Source organism: Contarinia nasturtii, unplaced genomic scaffold, assembly GCF_009176525.2.
Source record: "Contarinia nasturtii isolate CC-2019 unplaced genomic scaffold, AAFC_CNas_1.1 Cnas_scaffold_745, whole genome shotgun sequence".
Classification (NCBI taxonomy): Eukaryota; Metazoa; Arthropoda; class Insecta; order Diptera; family Cecidomyiidae; genus Contarinia; species Contarinia nasturtii.
The window spans coordinates 2082907-2105073 of NW_022198093.1; the positions used below are offsets into that span (position 1 = coordinate 2082907).

Here is a 22167-nt window from a genome sequence, read left to right on the forward strand (position 1 = left end):
TTATATTGGTTGATATAAAGCCCCTCGTACTTGTTTTTTTTTCTTTCTCTCTCTCTCGTCTTCATCGATTATTATGCTTGACATGGCACGAGCGCATCCGAATGCAAGATATCACATTAGCTTGCGGAAGAGCACAAGAGATATTAAAACTTTATACTGTTTCTAAGACTTAACTTTATTTGAACATGTTCCGATCATTTTTTTTTATTCGTCGAAGAAGACGCATTAGGGACAAATAAAGTTCTGAACACCATACATCTCGTTCGCTTTCTTCTTCTTCTTCGTTTTTTGACAATGTTTTTCCTCTAATTTTATTCGCATGTTCAAACTCTATCAAAACGTGCCCCATCCAAACTCAACCGATATCTGAATGGGTTTAGCGATTTTCATCAATTCAACATTTGCATCAAATATTCAAACCAATTCACAAACATTGTCGCTTTGCATTCGTAGATGATTACTTTTGTTGGATGTGATGAAATGGATCCGAAGTTTTTTTCTTTCTAAATTTCTTTTTCTTCTTCTCTTTTGACGTCATTTTGTTTACAGCGAACTGCACGCCAGTTAATACAGGAATGATAGAATTTGGAAAAACGACATAAAAATGGAAGGACATATATTTCACATTTATATTCGATGAAAATATCTGGCACGTTTTCTAAAAATAAAAATACACGATGGATGATAGAAATTTAATGAGCTTTCATTCATTATTTTATGTGGAAAATTTCCGGAGGTGAATTATTGAACGGGCAAAGATTTGTGACAGAAGTTTCGACTTAACGATAACATTTCATGCAAGACAAATTCCTATTCAAATAACATTGAGTTCGTTTTTTCGGCTCACATGTTCTGTGCCGAAGTGAACTATAGTAATATAACATATTTGTAGTCACGAAAGATCTTCCGATCACGTTTTCATGCTGTGCACCCGAAATAAAAAAACACACATACGACAGCAGAAAAAAGAAATGAAGAGAAAAAAAGCATGCGAATCCACTGTGCAATTGGTCCACGCAAAAGCCAAAGGAATTGCTACGTGAGGTAAGTTACGATTTTTTTCGTCAGCTCCACTCATGTTTTCTAGTTTGCTTTTAATACCTTCACACAATTTCATCGAATTGAAGTTTTAAATCACATTGAAGAAAAAAAAATCAAGAACATATATTTCAACGCCGCAAAATTTATTGTTGCTAGAGAATAACCAAGGAGCGCTTTTTGCGTGCAAAATATTCGCCGAAGTAAATTCATCGATTATTTGTTCAAAACTTTGAGTTATTACCTCATGAAAAATGCTTGCTGCTGCTTGAATTTGCAAGAAACAACAATGACGATGAAAAAAAATCTTATTAAGCGACCATTATGCATGATTTCAACGTTTACTCATTGTTTTTTTTTCTTCGCAATTCGCTTACTTGCCTGCTGAGCGGAGCCTTGACTATCTTTATGGAAATTGTTGTTATTTTTGGCGTATATTAACCAGAGAAAAACCGCAGATGTGGTAGATAATTCAAATGTGCAGTGCACGCTGAAGGATTTTAAAATGAATGAATATGGTGTGTGTGTAGGTTCTCAAGTGCTCTGTCTGTGTTTTTATAAAGAAATTTTTGCATAAAAACATGCACATACAGTCGACGGATCGGAATATTCCCACATGATGTATGCTTAACGGGCATATACATGTTCAATGTGTCGGCACACAACTATGAAAAGGGAAAAATTGATGAAATTCTAATTTTTCTGTGTAAAATAATTTGGAACGAGATTTATTTACGATTCATAAACATTTATTCTCGCATGACTCGTCATCTCATGATACGATAGAAATGGCGAAGACAGGAAGAAAAATTATAGCCATATATTCAAGTGCGGCGCACTTTTCATAGTGTATTTCACAAAGAAATACCCTCTCTCTTTTGTGTGTGATAACGATGTGACGCAGCAAAGAAAAAAAATTATATTATTCCGACGAGTAAAAGTGGAATATGATGATATGCAAACGAGAAAATATATTTATGTGAACATGTATGGGTTACATTGGATGTGCTTTTCAGTGTATCTTGATTTCACCGGGTTTTTCTCTGTACCACGCACTTGATATTATTACACACATGATGGCATTTTTATTCACATAAAACTAATAAATATAAAATTGAAGCGGAGCACAAGAAATCTTGCGCAAAAATTTCCTATTTCTATCTCTCGTTCGGCTCTCTGTCTTTTGGGCGCTGTTGTTTAACGTCGTCATGCAATTTTATTTTTCGCTACGCATATTATTTTCTCATATAAATACATTTATGCAAATATATGCTCGTGAACAGAAGCACTGAATTCGCTGGATTATTATAATGGTTAAAGATGTAGTCATGCGTTCGATTCACTTCGATCGCAAAATAAATTACCAATATGAATGGGAATCACATCATCAAATCGAACGGAGCAATTGCATGTTGTTTTGAATACCTATCGATCATCGGCGGCTAAAAGCTCGTGAGACAAATCCCTCGGCAAGTCGACTTTTTCGCAAGGCAAGATGGAACGGGACATAACGTTTTTAAAACAAAAACAAAATCAATTTTCTCTTCATCACGTTTCGTAATGTTTCTGCGACTTTGAATAATACAATTTTTTTTCTCTAGGCATTTTCGGATATAATACGAAAATTAAATTATAAAGACTGCACTTGCGAGTGTTAAGTAGAATAAAAAAAAAGATGATATTGCCGGATTTTATTTATTACGACACAAAATTGTTTGAAGATATATCCGGCCGAATTTACGTTTTACGAAAAGTAAAAATGTTTTGGATCAGTTGAGTGATTGCGTTGGTTGTGTAAAACTCGCTTTTTCGTCTAATCTGCAATAACCTTGGGCAAAAAACGCCAAATGATGCACGAAAATGCGTTTCATCTAATCGTACTTACTTTTCACCGAATAGGTTTTGTAGTCAGCATATTGTTCGCCTTCAGGTTTAACATGAGCCGGAATCGTTGCCAAACAGCTGATTTCAAGTCGTCCATTCAATGCATGTAGCTCCGATACCTGGATGCTTAATTGACTGCTCGTTGCCACTAAACGATGTCGACTGCTGTTGCTCGATTTAGCCGGGTTCGTTAGGTCGTTGGTGTGCCGTCTGTACTTGCGATGTGGTGAACGATGTGGATTTCTGCAAAATGACACGAAATTAAAACGAAATGTTACAACTTGTGACTTAAATGCTTTTATATCATAAGAGTTTTGGTATTATACCGCTGCCTATGCGGTGTGGGCGTTAGAGTGAGTGTGCGCCATTGACGTAGGTTCATTTTCTTCCTCTTTCTCCCATTATTTTACTCTCTCTCTTGTTTTCTCGCGCCCACTCCGAACTTTGCTCTATTCAAAAGGATTTTCGTCATTAACTTCGTTGAAAAGTACCGTCGCCGACACGAATTCACGCCACAAGTTCAATTCATTCATCATTTACGTTTGATATGATATAGAATGTTGAAATCGCGTAATGCGCACACAAACCGATTTCTAATTTACCGATTCTTGATTGCAAACCAAAATAAGCGACCGCAGTACACATCAACTGCACAAGAATTCATGCTGTGTAACTCAAGTCAAAAATCAAATAATTCATGTCTTTATATATAGATTTTGTTGGTGCAAAGTTATTTTTTACTCAATTTGACGTCAATACCGTTCGATCCTCAAGCGACTTTCACCACATCGGTTGAATTATGAGGTAAATCGCACGAAAACTTTGTTTTCCCATGTCATATACTCGACATGCATTCCATGCAAACATGAACGTATGTTTGATTTTTTTTGTCGTGTTTTGTTTTCATTCGTGAATAAAGTTGAATGTTGATTTTACAACTTTTTGGCATTCTGACTATTGCGATTTATTATTGTGTCTGAAAGTTAAATAAATCATCAGACCTATTTGCTAATTACAATTATTCGTTTACGAATGAAACTGGCGTGAACGAGAAAAAAACAAAAAAAACTATCATCGTTACAGCCGCTGCCACGGCCACAACTAGCGGTGCTTATCAGTGATGGTTTTTTCCTATCTGAATAGCGCTAGCTATTCGGAGCGTCTGAACAGCATTGCTGCCCAGATGCTGAATCGAAGCGGTTGCCGCACGCGTTTTGTACCACACAACATATTGTCATATAGTCTAAGTAACCAGTGAGCTCACAGAGTATGATACACTAATACTATAGTCAGTATATAGGAAAAAACCATCACTGGTGCTTATTCAACTTTATTTCACTTATCATTGATAACAAAACAATTTTCCATGAAATTCACTATTGTTTGAAAGTTTTCAAGCCTCTTTCGAAATTACAGGCTTTTCGATGCGATTAATTGACTTGCCAGCCAAATTTCGTTTATACCATTAAAAACTTTCTCGACGATATTTTGACCAGAGACCAAAGCGGTTGAATCGCAAACTGATTCAATGCTTGGTAATTATTTTGGTTAATTCAACCAGTTGGAAAATACATTTCCTGCAGCAAACACTTTTGACGGGGCCAACCACCTACATTATAATGAGCCATGAACACCACGAACCATTCAAATATTGGGTGGTGTGGTTGTGATACGATATAGAATTAACATTAGATTTACTGCGAAAAGCTTTCGAATACAAAATGGATGAAAGTATCAAGGTGGAAAATCTGTGGGCACAGCACAAAGGTAAAAGTTAATCCGGCTTTGGGTTGACAGTATACATTTGGAAAAAAAACAAAAATAATGTGTTGACTGTTGTGGTATATGGACTGGTGGACAATATCTTAATCTGTAGATTTGACAAAATATAAATTTTGGTTGTTTTTTTATTCGGCCACGTGTTGCACGCTGGTTGAAAGGATTTTGGCACTATTTTCAGCTCAAAAATTAAAACATCTGTGAACATATCAAAAGGCTGAAATTTCTTGTGTTTTTGGTACGCATCGTCTCAAATGCGTGTAATGTGTACCTAAGCCAACAATAAGGAGCCAAAGCGAAAATGTACGGCATTCAAGATAGACGAAATACGTAATCGAATAATAAATACATTAATCTGAATGAAACGAGCAGCGAATAAGCCAGTCGAATAAAATCGGCAAGCGTAAACCACATGAAAAAGAAAATACAATTATTTGTGAGGCAACGAGAAGTTGGCTGTGTGTATTGCTATGGAAATAATGTGCAAAAGCATTGGCCTAGTGAAAACGGATTCACACAAATATGGTTCCGTTTTACCTGTAAATGACTTGTAAATTTGTAAAACAATTTGCATTTTTGCGCACTGCTTTTACCGCTACAATTCTAGACCGTTGCGAAAAAATCAAAGAATCGCGCTGTTGCTTGTTTTTTATTTTACAACAACTCTCCGTGTTTGAGGTTATAACAAACTCGACAAAGAGCCCCATTCGAATTTCTTCGACCGAGAGCTATGACGCAAAGACAATTTCGACTTTTTGCAAAAAACAGATTCATTAGACGACACGGATTTCATTAAAAAACATTATGCGTGGGACAAATGAATTCATTTCGTAAACAATCCTCGAACTAAAATAAAATACCCAACGCCTTATAGTGTTCGCGCTCTTTTTGCGTGGCAAAGCTTTCGAATAAATCCCCAGCAAATGAAGAAAGTTTGTGACTTAAATTCGCCGATAAAATGAAAACGTAGGCCTATGTTGATGGACTTGCTTGTGTTTACTTCTTGAAATGTTGAAGCAAAACAAAAGTTCCTACCATTGATTTGTATCGCTGTATTTTCTCTTTTTTTTGAATTGGGGTAACTTTCTATTGCGCTCTTGAGGCCGCTTATTTTTGGCTTTTATAGTCTTCATATTAAAAATATATTCTCAAAAATGGGTCAGATACACAGCAATCTCCGCAGAGATAATTAAATTATTTATATACATCGAATTAAGACAGATAGATATAGCTGGATTTAAATTCACCGCATTGCTTGCAATAGCTCGAAAATTTATGATCTGAAAAACTTAGAGGTCATAATGATTCACTTAAAAATAAAACATCGATTTCATCATGTGACATTATGTAATAAGATATGCCTTTTGTGTGTGTATATATTGAAACCATTCGGCTTAATTAGAATCGATGTGCTTTTGACGCACAATACACTCGCTTAGCTCTCGGATATCTGACACAAATCACATTGAAAATTAACTCGTTTTTATGTTCGAATGTGTGTTTGTGTGTAAAACAACGACAAAATCAACGCTATATTACAACAACAACCACAGAGTAAGGAACCAAACCCTTGTCCTTATCTGATTTGTCATTAGAGGTTTTTAGTTTCTGTGTTTGTGCGAGCAGCGAGTCCATTGTTATTGCATTACAAAATTCGTTAAATGTCGTCATAAATTTTATGGTATCCATTAAGAAGGCTAAACACCGAACAATAAGCCCCTGTCATTTAGATGCGCACCAGATTACACAACCGGAAATTCGTTCGCGCGATTTTCAAGACAGAATTAAAGGCAGAAAAATGAACAAATCGTGAAGATGTTCATTACCCATGACACTCAAACACGATGAATTCAGTGCGGTTATTCAATCAATTTGAGAGATTCTTGGAAATAAGTAGTCAGCAATAGAGATACACGATGAAAAATAACTGTCCACGAAAAGCTTATTTTTTATTTCAAAACTTTTTGAATAAAAAGCGTGTTTCAGATCTCTTTATTTCTATCAAAATCACGTTTACATTAACAAACTATCATTTTTCTTTTGAATTTTGTTTGATTTTTGCATGAAAATGTGTTTTACGAACAAAAAAGTGTGAACCACTTCAAAAGATGTTTGAATCATTTTGGATTTAATTTTTGTTTGAAAGGCGGTCGATAAACTTCGAAACGAAAATGTTGATGTTGAAATTGTCAAATTTGGGCCGAAAATATTCACTAATGACGGACATTGTTCTTTTTATTTGATTTTATGGACCGCCATGTAGTTTGTGTGCGAAATTATCTTTCGCCTAATTTAATTAAAATGCTGAACGGGTAAACTTACAAATTTAGCACAAAACATAATACCATTTATGCCGAAATTACAACGCAGTAACGTTTGTTTTTGAATGGTTTTGTTCCTTTTTCAGTTGTTTACGTTTCGGTATGCCGACATTTTTTTTAAGTGTGACTATTTTCCCGGCTAATCCAATATAGATAAGCATTTTGTTTTGAGTACGGACATACATAATTACTGGCAATAAAATAAATTAAAAAGACAGTTTTGCAAAGATTTGCAAATATGCCATGTACTGTTCTCAACATTTTGTGCAAACAAAGAGGACAAAAGCTTTTATGCGGAACGAAAAATGCGGTTGATGTTCCGCATGGGAGATATTCTCCGAGCGACAGACAAACAACAATTAGACTGGGTTACAAACAGTAATTATATAAACGATGCTGAAAAAAAAATCGTTAGTACCACCTGCAATGCCAGCGCAATTAGACTGTCTCGTGCATTGATGAGGAAAAAACACTGAAAATGTGCACAAATAATTGATGCAAAGTTTTTGACAGATGAAAAAAACGGATCTCTTATCGAAATCGGAACAAAGCCTGGTTTCTAATGAATTTCTGCACATTTATTGAAATCATCAAGGAAGAGGGGAGGGAGAAAGAAGACAGAGACAGAAAGAGAGAGCCAAAGAGTTGGAGGGAGAGAGAGAGAGAGAGAGCGATAGAGAAGAAAAACTTTCCGAAATGCACATTTCAATATTGCCGACAGCGCATGGTATCAAATACTGAATATCTACTTGTTACTCTCTATCTTTCGCAGGTGTAATTTTCCATTTATTTAGCTCTTTTTCTGCAAAATGCAATTAATGAAGAATTGCACAATTTGCTGTGAGATAATGAGATACTTTCAACGCAAAATCACTGAGATCGAAGGAAATGCGGTTTATACATATGGAAATTGAGTCACTTGAATATTTTTGCAATTTGAAAATGTGCACAGATGCACAACAACCAGTGCTCACAACATCGACCATAAAGAGACGACGACAGTGCAACGGAATGAAAAAGGAGAAAGAACAAAACCACGGAGATGATAATTTAAATGAAACTTGCATGAAAATGAGACTGTCATTATTTTAAGTCTAGAGTGCTAGGCAATGTGCATATGCACAGCATGCTGAAATAAATGAAATGCATAATTTATAAGCGAATACTGAAAGTGGATTAGTCTTTACTCTTCGCATCGACTGGTTCCAACCATGCACCGCCACCATCACCTATCATTACCACCACAGTCGTCTTCATTGCTTGCTCAGCGCGTCTAAGAAAATATTGGTGAACTCATCAAATTTACACTAGCGTGTGTTTTACCAAGCAAAACATCTTTTTCACTTTTCTAGCTCTCTCTCTCTCTCTCTCTCTCTCTCTCTGTCTGTCTCCCTTCTTTTAGTGTTAATTAACTTACGTGCAGATTATAACGAACGCATTCAGTGTGAAACTTACTAAAGCAAGCCCACCGCTCATAGAAAATTTAAATATTAAATCATATTACATGGGTCTTTTTTGCCACATAACGACCACAAAAAATGACATCTTAATCTCGACGAGACGACATTTGTCTATGTTCTTGATTTATTATTCATGTTCTGTCTCGTTCTTCATCTTCCACCTCCTCTCTTTCCATCTCCTTCTCGTTCCTCGTTCCATTCTTTTTTCTTCCATAACAATACGTTACAATTAAAATGTAATATCATTTAGATACACCGTCGTCGACGTTGAGTGGACAAAAGCAAACTATGGTCAAAATTGAACAAACAAACGATAACAGCATTGTAATTCCCCAACTATTTCCCATGCCGCTTTCCTGTGTCATAACGACGAGCGATGTTATCGATGTTATAGCGACATCATCGAATTGTACGCCCAAGTGATTCGAATAAAGTCATTTATTCGACATTGTGTGTCTATTCGCTTGTGGTGTTTCATTTCTAAAGCTAAACGAAATGTGCAAAACACAAGTTGGTCTTGTATGAAACCGGATACGCTTGGTGAAAAATATGCTGGAATATCGTTTTTATTTTGTTGTAGAACAAAAAAAAACATGCTTGCTCCGTAAATCAATTGCTTAATAATATACCTGTTCCAGCGAAAAAAACGCGCTTCACGACTTTTTTCTCTATCTTTCTCGTTGGAACTACAAAAGCAATAACTGAAATATTTTTGCGCCAACATACATTCAATACATACAAAAAACATTCATAAATTTGATGCTCAAACAGATATTTACTCGATCGAAACCCATAACTTTTCTGTTTTGCTGTGTGTTTTTTTGTTTATTTGCATATTGATTTTGAGGTGAAGCATATCTTTTACGCCATCATTTTTTTCATCGTATTTCGATTTGGAATTTCCAATTCAAATGGAGATTGCCACATTTCAATAAAAATCTAAACAGATTGAAGAAGAGAAATTTGCTTTTTTGCCATATTTGAATTGCGCAACATACGGTGTGCTTACAGAAATCCATGTAAATATTTTGGTTAACATTATGAATGTTTTCTTTGAATTAAAAAGCATTTCATAAATATTTTTCAGCAAATATTATTTTGAACAAACATCATATAAATATTAGATTGATTTCACTGGAGATTTCTGGGAAAAAAATAGCAAATTTCTATTCTCCGAAATAAAAGCAGCAATTTTCACACTGTATTCATAATTCTTGTTTTTATTTACATTTTTCGATCAGATGCGCGAGCGCATCAGCACAAACATCATAAAAAACACAACAATTGCTTTGGGAACAATTGATTCATCGCTTTTAGTGCAGGAAAAAGAACTATTATTCATTGTGCAAATAAAAATGGAAAGCAAATGGGATTTTTTTTCGTCGATGGTTCCGATCAAACTTTTTCATCTTGTTTCACATGAAGTCATTTATGCACTAGATTATCGACAAGCATTTAATGTACCCACTTTTTTTGCACAACACAACCGATTTACTTTACTTCAAACGATGAAGACAACGACACAAACAACTGAATGAACAATCAAGAAAATTGGGTGCTCCAATGTTGCTTTACTCAATTGTTGATGCTGTTGTTTTATGATTGTTGCAACTGACGGTTGGATAAAAGTTTTCATCAAAATGTATACACTCTTAGAGAGCAAGACGAAACCAAAAAGCTTTTAGATGATAAAATGTTAGTCGATAACAATGACTTTACTTTGCATTTACTTTGGAACATTCAAAAGGATATACAACATTGTTTCTCGTCGTGGATTATGGACAAATATCTTGAAAGCACTATTGATCCGTATCGCGTGTAAGAAATATCGCGTTTGACCGTTTTGAATAAGAACAAAAACGAAATTACAATTTGATGGATTTGACAAATCAACTGCCAAACGCAATGCTAAAATAAACAAATTACCAATAAACTTTCGAGAGAAAAAAAATACAATGAAAGTGACTTTCAGTGGAAATTGATGAGGAGTTTTAGTGACTGGGTGTGTTTACGACAATTTCAAGTAATTGCTCTGTGAAATGTTTATTTCTATATGGTATTTTAGCTTTGTACAATGTACATGCAATACAAATCCATCAAAACTCAGAGCGTATTTTATGAAATGATGAATTGCGTGTTAAACTTTATCGGTTTTGCGTGTGACTCGAACTTTTATAGTTGATTTGTGAAAAATTACGGAAATTCTATAAAAGAGTGTACCATTTTGTTCAGATAGAGTATCTAGTTCTAAAATAGTTCGGATGTTGTGTGTGTGAGAAAGATTCACTTCGCTTCGAAAATAGTTGAAAATGTTAACTCAAACATTCCAAAACATTCGGTTAAAAGCTTTCTATGCTAAAATTATCACATCACAAGTTGGTTTTTGGTCGTAGCCAAAGCTCAACCGTAATCAAATTACTCGGTGCAGAGCAGTATTGATTTTCTCTGGGCCGATTCAATTTCGCCTGTGCCGAAAAGAAAAACCCAGGAAAAGTGTAGCATAAATTGAATTTCTAATGCATATGTGCATCGAGGGAATTTGTAAATAGGCTTTTTTATCTGAATGTTTCATCGAATGTTTCGTTTGGTATTGCCATTTTTCGTGAATGTGCTCGTTTCCTCATTCTCTCTTCTAGAAGCGGCACGCTATCAGTGCGAATCAGTGTATTATGTGGTGTTGAATGAACTTTACCTGGTAGAACTCATTGACCTTAACGTATGCAGAAAACGAATATGTTAATGCCAAGGAAGATTGTTGAACACCACCACCACTATCATCGTGTCTTTCACTCCATCACGTCACTACAAATAGCTGTTCATTTGAATAAGATTTACATTCTGCCACACCGAACAAGTTCCGCTTTTGCATGTTTGATTTAACATCGAGACTCCATTTATTCAATGTGATAAAAATTCAAGACGAAAAAACTAGACACTTTTGCAAATGCATCGAGGGAGAGGGAGAGAATGAACAGGAAATATTTTGTATGTTGCAAAACTGAGTTTTCATGTTATTTTGCAATCACGATATAGAAAGCGAGAAAAACAAGTTGGATGAATAAAAAAAAACAATATCCATTCAAAGCTCGAAAGGCAAAACCCCAAAAATAAAAACAAATACTTTGAACAATCTCGGTATTTTGTATACGAAAGCTAAACAATGCACATTTTAAATTCCGAATTTCGCGCCCGCCTTTTTGTACTTCAACATTGAATCCCGCCAAAGTGTGTGGTGGTATTCCACATGCACACAAAATGTGAATAATGTACGAAATAAGAAAAAAAGAAGTCGCGCGTACTGATTTCTTATTCGTATGTCTACCATTTTCTTCATCATACACTCTATCTCCTTTTTCTGCATTCCTTTTTTTTTTTCATTTGTGGCGCGCCACTATGCTATCGGTAATGTATGAATATAAAGGTGCTTTTACTCACCGATGTTTTCTCGTTTCGTAGTGTTTATCACCATCGAAATAATCGGAAGTTTCTACATTGCTATTGCTATAGCTGTAGCCACTTTCGACATCCGCCGCCGCATAAAATCCATTATTTCGATTATTTTTGTTTCGATTGTAACCGGAATTTTGATGTATTTCGACTCCAAAGTGATAGCCATTAGGGGCTAAAGGCTCTTCTGTGCATTGGTGCAATCGCATAGTATTATAGCCGCAACATACGCATACAATCGAGACGCGATCCAGAGGAAGTGATGTAGGCCATGGAAGAGAGAGAGAAAAAAAGAAGAAAAATACAATACAAAATGCACATATATTGTGTATACATTAAATATGAAAATTAAACAGGGATTTTACGCACCGAACAACCATTTTACATACGTTGAATACGGATGGATGACGATAGAGGGAGAGAATGTTGAACATGAGATGGTTGAATGAACAATTCAATATTCATTGAAAATCCGTGTAATTTGTATATAAATAAAGTATAAATAAATGATTGCTTATATGCGCCATTGTGGCGCATCCGTTTGTCTATACCATTCCATCATCAATGCTGCTTTGAATTATTATGTCGACGTCTATCCACCATCAATTCCCTAATACCTAATTTTGTAACAAACATTGTTTTCATTCCACCGTAATCAGTCATTTCGGTGTTCATAAGTAATTGAAGCGAGACCATTCATTTTGACGCATTATTATTTTAATCTCGTTACCATTTCTTTGTATTACAAATTTTCATTTTAAAATTTAATTTCAATTGCATACAACGATGATGATTGATTTACTTTTACAACTGAATTAGACATTTTCCAAGGAAGTTTGTGTACATTTTCAAATTGCATTACAAACCGAAAGTAATTCACATCGCTTTCAATCTCAATTCACTCTATATCTCCTTATCTCTCTATCTCTTCTATTTTTCGAATTTAGCTTGAGATTGAATTTGAAAATTGTTTCACATGTTATTTGATTAAAGAGCGTCGAAGGAATTTGTAACCTGAAGAAAACTCAGAAATTTAATTAAAACTTGAGTTTAAGTACAAATAATATCGAATTTAGAAATGAAACCAAACACACTTGATGTACTTGGAAGATATTGCCAGATTTTTTTTTGGTGAGATATTGCCTGGCCAAGAGAGAGAGAGAGAGAGAGAGAGAGAGTAAATCGAGTATCGATTATAAACTCATTTAGCTCGAAAATATGACAATGCTTCGTTAACAACCGTCGAAAATGTGATTTTCGGTATATAATGTACATTAGATTTGTATTACGAATGAAATCGGTTGATGGACATAGCTTAAACGATGATTTATGTGTTGTAAATCAAACTGTGAAGGTGTTTATTCCCATTTCAATTTGATATTCATGTTTAACAAAACCGACAATTCACACATTGTCAAAACGTGCTCCGCCGAGTATACACCGTAAGCCGGTTGATACGAAAAACAGACAAAGATAGAAAGAGAGGGAGAGACAATGAACTAGATGGAGAGAGTGCGAGAATGAGAGAGAAAGAAGGAGGAGTATGGCAGAAGAAGAAAGATAGCAATATTTGAGGAAGAGAGAGACAAAGGTGAGGTGGTTGGAGGAGAAAGACATTCAGAGAAAAGAAAAGACAAACAAAAAGTCTGAAAACAAATCAGAGTACTTTGGGCAAATATGAGCGTTATGCAAAATCAATAATAACACAAGAATCCAAGATACATGATTTCGGTTGTATATACCAACATTGTGTTTGTAAATGTTGACCTTTTTGCTGTACGTAGAACATGCCTTAGAACAAAATGGTATATTGGATCACAATGTTTATGATCAAAGTTTCCGTTCGTTAAAATCTCTTGCATTTTCATTCACATACTCACCCTTACATGCACGCATTCAGTGTAATCCTCTTGAATAGAGATAGTAAATTGAATTTGAATGAGATGATGAAAAACAAAGGCCAATCTAATTTGAAATGACATGGTAATAAATCGAGAGAGAGAGAGAGAGGGAGAGAGAGAGACATTGAAATCTTTGTATGCATAAATCTTTCCATTTAAATCCATCAATTGATGATGATGAGCTTCGGCACGCATTTCATATTATTATGAATTTGAAAGCTAATTACGTGAGCATTCATGAGCAAAATACCATTTTGGATGGATCATAACAAAATAATACCTCATGATGAATGCATTTGGCTTTGCCGCTCGCACACACACACACTGGAACGGATATGTCATGTAATGAATATGAACACCGCAGGCAATAAACTTAAGCCCATCCATTTCGTGCAGTTAAGGTAAAATATGTATTATGTGTGTATAGAAGATTGTCATTGCTAAAGGATTCCCTGCATTATTCGTCTCAGTTGTGGGAACATTGTCTAACATAAGAAATATATGAGGCGATTCACAAGTGTGTTCAAAATGAGATCGAAAACAATTATTTAACTATTTAGAGCCTAATTTAATAAATAACGTTGTATTTGCACGCCAATTAATCATGTAAAATAATCGTTTTACCTCGTGCTAAACCGAATAGCTTGGTTTACCGCCATGAAACTAGCACGCTTACGATTTTCACTCTTTTCTCGCTCATTTTATGAAAAATATCAAAGGATTCAACATTTGATGTGTTTTATGGATGATATCCATTAATTTTGGTGCTTGTGTGCGTGCACTCGGTTACAATATGTTGTTGATTATGTCACTCATAGTTAACTTGAAAATGGAAATGGCATGGAAACCAAAAGCACAATGCCGACACACACTTGACGTTAAAAAGAACATGTATTGTCTTGAAATGAATTTGATGATATAAATGTTTGTTGCAGCTGCGAGAATACTCTTGGGAATTATACTGGCTCATTTTGAACAAACGAATACACCGAATTGTGTAATCATTTCTCGGAAGAAATTAAATTAAAATGAGGAGCGAGCAACGAGTACATACAACTATAAATACGGAAATTCTAATGACAATACAATGACCAAAATCTACTGAATCAGCCGGGGTGCATTGGATAAACACATCATTAGGTTTTGTTATTTTGGTGTAGTGCATTGTATGTTCCAGCACATGTCATCACATCAATTCCGCTCTTCCACCCCCTCTCGGTGTATGGGTTCATGTACACCGTTAATTGTGCTGACAACATTGTAAATGTAAATGTGGTAGCGAAGCAAAACGCATCACAAACTCTGACGAATAAATGAAAATGTTGTGTCATTCGAGAAACCACATACTGTGTCACAGTTTGGCAAGATATTCTGCGACGACGTAAGTTTAACATACATACTTACTGCTCCATAAACGCAGTCTTTCAGGCCCTCCCACGTGTGTGCGATGTAAAGTGCTGGGAAAATTTTCTCGGTGTCCCATAAATAAATGTATACATAACTTTATGGCAAAGCCACAAATAACCGAAGGCAAAAATCGGTTTTATACGGGGCATACGCAATGTATATGTGCACACGGATGACCCATAAGAACATCCATAACCCGTAACCGTGGCGAAAAAAGCGGCAGCAAACACCATGAATAAATCATGGAGAGTAGATGCTTTTTTTCATTTCTACATATTGAGCAAAATGCATATTTTTTGTTTGTTTGTTTTGTTATTTGCCATGATTTACATAAGAAACAATATTCTGAGCAAACGAAAGAGTGAGAGAGCGGAGTCAGTTTTATGTTTTCGGGCAATGGCGATATACATCTAAACACGCTCCAATGCTTTCGTTTTATTGATCTCATTCTGGTTTCTCTCTCTCTCTTTCCATCAGATGCAATCAATATATCCACGTCTTTTTGGATGTCTATGTTATTCAAATCAGCATAGCAATGGAACAGCCATCGAATCCACTTTAAATATTTGATTTTGGCCGAATGCAAAAAAAGAGAAAAACAAACGAAAAAAAAGCCCACAGAGAACCGAATCCAATTGATTCGAAGCACCAGATATTCAAACACAACAACCAAAACAAAACTTCACTTGGAATAGTATTTGATTTATGTGTTGATTTTTTTGGTCGCCTCTGGTTTTTCTCCTCTTCTTTATTATTCTCCTCCTTTTTCGTTTTCTTTTTCACTTTCAATGGGATCAAATGGGTGCGGTAGAGAGAAGTTGAGCGATGAATTATTTGAAATTGACGTTATTTTACATCATCAACTTTGATCCGGTATACCAACCACCATCGTCGTTCATCCTCAATTTTTGATGTATTCATCACTCTGGACACGTACACGTACACATTAAAAATGGTGAGAAGCCTATTGGCAAGCGATAAAATGAAATGGACTGCTATTTGTAAAAATGCGAAAATTGGACGAGTAAACGATATCACATATTATTTAACTTGAATTTGGGTATTCGAACTTATGTGCTTGGACACGCACATGTCAGAAAATAAAATAGACACACCAAAGCAGAAGATGATGGCGACGAATACGAAGAAAAAAAGAAACCGAATTACCTGAGCTTTTTGCCATCTTCATGCCGAAGCATTAGCTTTCTTAACTTTTTCTTCGGCGCTCAGGTTCCGTACAACCGATATGATATTTAACATCGTGTCTACTTTTCATTATGCCTCACGCTTTACTCGCAATCGGTCATTCTCTGTTTCACACGCAAACACCCTCCATTCTCTCCTCCCTCGTTCTATCTCTCCAGTTCCATCCCCCCCTCTTTCTCGCTCTCTCATACACTTTAGCTTTTCAGTTTCTTTCTGCATTTTTGGTAAACACTTTCACGTAATCGCTCGACAAGAATGAATTGGCATTGCGATTCGCCATGATTTGATTGGATGTGAGAAAATCGACGGGATCTTGTTTGCAGCACCACTTATACCAGTGAGAAAGAGATCACTTTCTTTCACATTTTTTCTCTGCTTTGAAAAAAAAAATACGTAAATCCATCTAAACGACACTCAGTCTGCTCACGCCGGTGTGTCCCGTATCAAGTTGCTCATGTTGCGTATTCTACACAGGCTAATGTAATGTAATATGGAAATGAACGAGAATCACGTATCATGGAATGGATTCGTATGCCTGAACAACAACCTAATTTTTCATAGACTTTTATTCCTATTTATGTATGCGCGCACCTTCGTTAGGCATTTTCTTCTCGTTTATTTTCTTCCATCGATGTGTCTATATTGCCTATGCGATATTTTGCGGATTCAATTTTGCCGATTTTTTTTCTACTATTGCCGTTGTTGCACTTTCATATCACTTACTCTTTTTTTCACTCCTTCTCTTTCTCTCTCTCTCAATCTCTCGATCTCACCCCACCTTTCTCTTTTTTTCTCTATTTTTTTTTTGCTCTCTCTTTCCCTGTGTGTATTTGTTGTCTCTCTTCGATGTGTTTTGGTTTACTTTCTAAACGTGTTTCAGGGTTTTTTCTCGTATCATCATTGGAAACAAAATGTTTTAATGCTTTATACCTGGTGCCAAATAATTTAAACGCAACCATGCATGAAAGAAAAAATACCATTGATTCAATGGCATTGAATACGGCACATTGGTAAATATTTGTTTTTGCCATAAACTGAACATGGTTTTATTTTGTGTCTCTCTTTCTCTCTTCACCATGATTTTGTGCATGTATTTACAAAGTTTGTAAACAAGAGTAAAATTAATTTTCGCCGAATTTATAATAAAAATGTGCTCTTTTCACTGAATTACGCACAAAAAAGAAATGATTAAGAGATCAAATGGCTAAAACCACATTTCCAGCACGAAATTCGAAATACAAAGTGAAAAACGAGATTTAAATAAATGCGAAATAATAAACACGATTGAAAAATTCTCCTCTGTGCTACACAAAATACGTAACATGTGTGAATTCCGCACACATACCAGATTAGTTGAAGTGTAAATTTATACATGTCACGCATTAATCGCTTTGAGCATCATTTTCACAAAGTGAAATAACATTTAAGCCAATTCCCGAAAAAAGTTCTTCATCATTACAATGCAATACGTCAGAATGTCAGAATGTTCGGTTGAACAGCTCTCCTTCGCACACAAAACAAAATTAATATGATTATCACATAGCAAACTATATTAAAGAGGAAATGATGAGACTCCAGTCCGACACATACTCAAAGTGTTTGCTGTGACGCGATGCATCCCATTAATCCAATTCTCGTTTTTAATATAATTTTGGTGGAGATTTTTTTGTTCGTAAAGTTTCATCGAAAAAAAAAAGTCAGCATCATATCAGCATTTTCGTGACTGACATTTTATTATTCATCGTCAAAATGTTCCTGCTGGCAACTTTGACTTTGTCGTTTCATTCTCTCTATCTTTATTTAAGCTCTATCTCTCTGGTGCTATCTTTTCTCCATCACAATTTTTTTCGACACGAAAAAAAGGAAAAGGCGAAAGTGCATGCACGAATGTGCTTTTGCCTTTGAGTCGAACAAAAAGTTTTTGGTTGTCGGTGTTATTTATTTTGGTATATGAAACGTTAATTTAACACAGACTTTGAATATTTAATGCAGAAAAAACGTGTTTTTAATTTACGTTACGCTCGTACGACCGTTCGTCGTGTCAAAAGAGCTCAAAACATTGAAATTAATCATAAAAAGCATGAACACACTCGAAAAAAAATATATCGAAAATACTCACCACGACCATACGACTGCGAAAATGGTGATGCAAGTGTACGGGCACGCGATGAACTGTTGGAATCGTGCCTATCACGAGGTTGGTTGTTTGTCAGTGTTTTTGCTCGATGTGAATTTTTTCCGGCCGAACCATTGCTGCCCGATCCACCCGAATGTAAATGAATGGTTCTTATATATTTATCGTCAACCTGTTGCCGAATAACAAAAATACATAACACACACATAAACTTTTTTTTTATTTCGATTTCAATCCATCTGCTTGAAAAGCAGCTTTGTAAAACAAAAACTTCAAACAAACAGAGATACAAGTGTTATGTGTGTACATAATAAAAATATTTGTTCTGTAAATTGTGATGATGAGAATATCATGCTTCCTTTTAATGAAAATACCATTTAACGAAACATGAAAGCATGAGATTACCTAATATATAACACGTTGATCATTTGCAATACTCTTTTCTATATCCGTAAACATGTCAAGTTGAGTAATACGTAGATTTGTGAATTTATTTTTTCAGATGCGTTGTGATGTGCTTTCATGTTGTCTTTTTCAACCTACGCAGCATGCATTCACAACAAAACTCTTGACTTATGATGATTATGCCAGCAAAAAAAAAATTGTTCAACATTGCAAATATCGAAAGTTGTTTGATAAGGCCAACGTATATATTTTTCTTATGTCATAGAAAAGCCGGAAGCGAGAATCAACGTTGGATAAATATAAATGTATGTATGGGAATTTGAGTGGCATTTCTCGTATTACCGGCATTTTATATGTAAAGCAAAAATATGAATAATAAGGTAAACAGATATGAACGTGAAATCGACAATGGAAATACGACGACGAATAAACTGAAGTGCGAAGATTTTCGGCGTAAATTTTCCGGTAAATGTGTCAGATGCATTTTAAGCCGGCGCTTTTATAGCGCGTACAGTACAAAGCTGTATACGTAGATCTAAATAAAATGTGTAATTTATACAATTGGCTTATTTGGTTTTTTACTCCACTCGCTTGTTTAAAGGATGCCATCGTGCAAAAAAACAAACAGTAGCTAGATGTGGATGATGAGAAAATGTAAAATAATCTCATTTGTAAATAGAAATACGTGGCACAGTGGAATATGAGATGACTACAAAATAAAAAGTGATGAAAAACAGTTGTGTCAAAAGGTGGACGCTTAACGTCCATTTTTGTGTCGAAAAAAAAATTCACTTTCGGCAATTGCAATTGGGTGGGTTGGTATATTTGTCTCTGCATAATTCATTGTATTTTTCAGTGTGTGATGAAATTGTATACATTAGGCTAATCGAGATAACGGTTAATTTTTTAAATTCTCTCAACGTGACAATGCATGAATTATCTTCGCTTCTCATTTTCATCAGATTCATTATCATTTAAATGAACTTTTTCTTTTTTCGGTTGCGTAATAAACAGAATGCAAATGAAAACCCAAATTTTCATGCAGAGAGTGGTCATTTTTCCGCAAAATCATCGCGCCACTACCTCAGGCGCTCGAGTTTCATAATTAATTATTCATTGCATAAACGAATTCGGTTCGTTTTTTTATGCCCCGAGAATATGTGACGAAAAAAGGCATATACATATTTCGTACCTGTTTTCCGTTTATTAACCAAGTAATGTGTGGCGCTGGATGTGCTTTCGACGTTGTGCAATTTGATACTAAATTCTCGCCAATTGTGAATTGACGTTGGCTGAATGTTATCTTCGGTGGGCCGGTCTGTTGAACTGTTCGGTTGAAGTGGCAATAAAAAAAAGACGCATGAAAGTTGATAAAAGTATCGATAAGATGTAAAGATTTTCGATTAAATAGATTGGATACGTACCAATGACATGTACTTGCTCAATATTTGATTCCTTTGTATAAATGGGCGTTTCAGTTGACACCTCGCAATAGTATCTGCCAGCCGCATCGAAATCGATTTTCTCCAGATGAACTTTTTCTTCGTTGGAATTTTTCCACTTTATTTTCAGCCACCGTCAAAAAAAAGAAAATAATAATGTTATTAGACAATTTGAAAATATGATGAAGACACACGCATCAATCCATTTTGCATACATTTCAATCGCAAATGTAAACAAACATGTCAACATTAGACATGTTCGGCTTGGTGTATACGATATACTTTTCATAAAATACATATATTGAAAAGCGACACACAATACCAAATGAATGATTTACATTGAAAAGTTTTCGACTGTCAAGTTGAACAGCTAATGGATTCGTAATAAGCTGTCATACAATCACAATGAATTACATTTATATATGGGGGTTCCTTGGCATTCGGTGCTCAAAGGGAAAAAAAAACAAATATATGGTAGAATGTATGAAATTTGTAATTGGTTTTATTCCGGCGGTTAAAACAAGATAAGACAAGACAATATCGTTAAATAAACAAAATACCGAATATTCTCGCTGCGCCAAGTGTAAATATAGCTAAATTAATCTTTAATTACACTTTGCACGTGTTTACAAATTGAAGTGTTTTGTGTAAAATGGAAAACGGTGTCTCTTTCTTTCATTCTTTTGTGTATAAAATAATTTCAATAATGGTTCTAATATCACCTACATCGATTTCAGCGCCGGGTATCGTAAAATTCCTATAGGGTGGAATCCGATTTTTGATGAATTGGAAAAATTTTCCGCTATTCTCTTTCAACCACGTCACCTGAAAAAGGAAGCAAAAGAAACCAAACAAATGAAAAACACAAAAAATCCCATATCATCAGGTATCGATTTTATTTTCCAGTTGAATGAATCATCAAAGTCATTGCAATCAAATTCAATAAATTCCGTGAGCGAATCGAAAATAATAGTGATAGATAGAATTCGATGTGTTGCGCCATCATATTTTCGTTGGAAATGCTCCCATTGATTGATTCATTTCTCCGAAAGTTAATCTGTTTGATTGTATTTATGATGAGGTGTTCAAACAAAAACCGAGGCAATATTTCACCATTTGACATGCGAAATGTGTGCAACAAGTTTACAACTGAGTTTTAGAGAAGAAAAAAATATCGACATCGAAAACACTCTCCAGCTCTAACGAGCGTTCATTTCATTCGATAAAATAAAGTAAATCAGTCCGGAAGCGACAAATGGTGTTGCATTACGAGACTTTTTGCTCCGGCTTCATAATAACAGCTAGCATCTAATGACACAAACAGATTGTGCAGTAAATGCTCGACATTGTACACTGAATCCATTGTTATTTATGGATAATTACAATGTGTAAATTTGAATGCGCAATGCACATTGCACATGCAGAAAATGAATAGATCATGGATTTATGCAAGCGTTTTTTTTTCCTTTCGCATACAATTCGTAAAAGTATTCGCTGTGCGCTGTTTATCCACAATATGCACGGTGTTGGCGTCGATGGGAACCACAATTCAAATGCTTACCTTGTACAGGATTTTTGGATCAACATTGTGCTCGCAGTACAGCGTTGCGCTAGATCCTTTTTCAATATATTTCCTAACTACCAAACGTGCCTCTATGTCTGAGTATCCATCTGAAAGGAAAAAAAAGCGAAAGAAAAGTGAGTAAAAAATGAATTTATTGACGCTTCTACTGCTGCTGCAAC

The 22167-nt window shown here is 35.3% G+C and overlaps 1 protein-coding gene across 1 annotated transcript in view; it reads right to left on the reverse strand.

The window, feature by feature from the left end:
- The window catches only part of LOC116341720, a 45753-nt gene that overhangs the window by 1258 nt on the left and 22328 nt on the right, over positions 1–22167 (reverse strand). The window contains exons 2-8 of the mRNA XM_031768961.1: positions 21986–22095; positions 21151–21249; positions 20407–20542; positions 20175–20308; positions 18563–18749; positions 11918–12116; positions 2924–3165 (exon numbers count right to left, since the gene is read on the reverse strand). Of these exons, the coding sequence (XP_031624821.1) occupies positions 2924–3165; positions 11918–12116; positions 18563–18749; positions 20175–20308; positions 20407–20542; positions 21151–21249; positions 21986–22095 (1107 nt within the window). The remainder of the gene's footprint in view (positions 1–2923; positions 3166–11917; positions 12117–18562; positions 18750–20174; positions 20309–20406; positions 20543–21150; positions 21250–21985; positions 22096–22167) is intronic.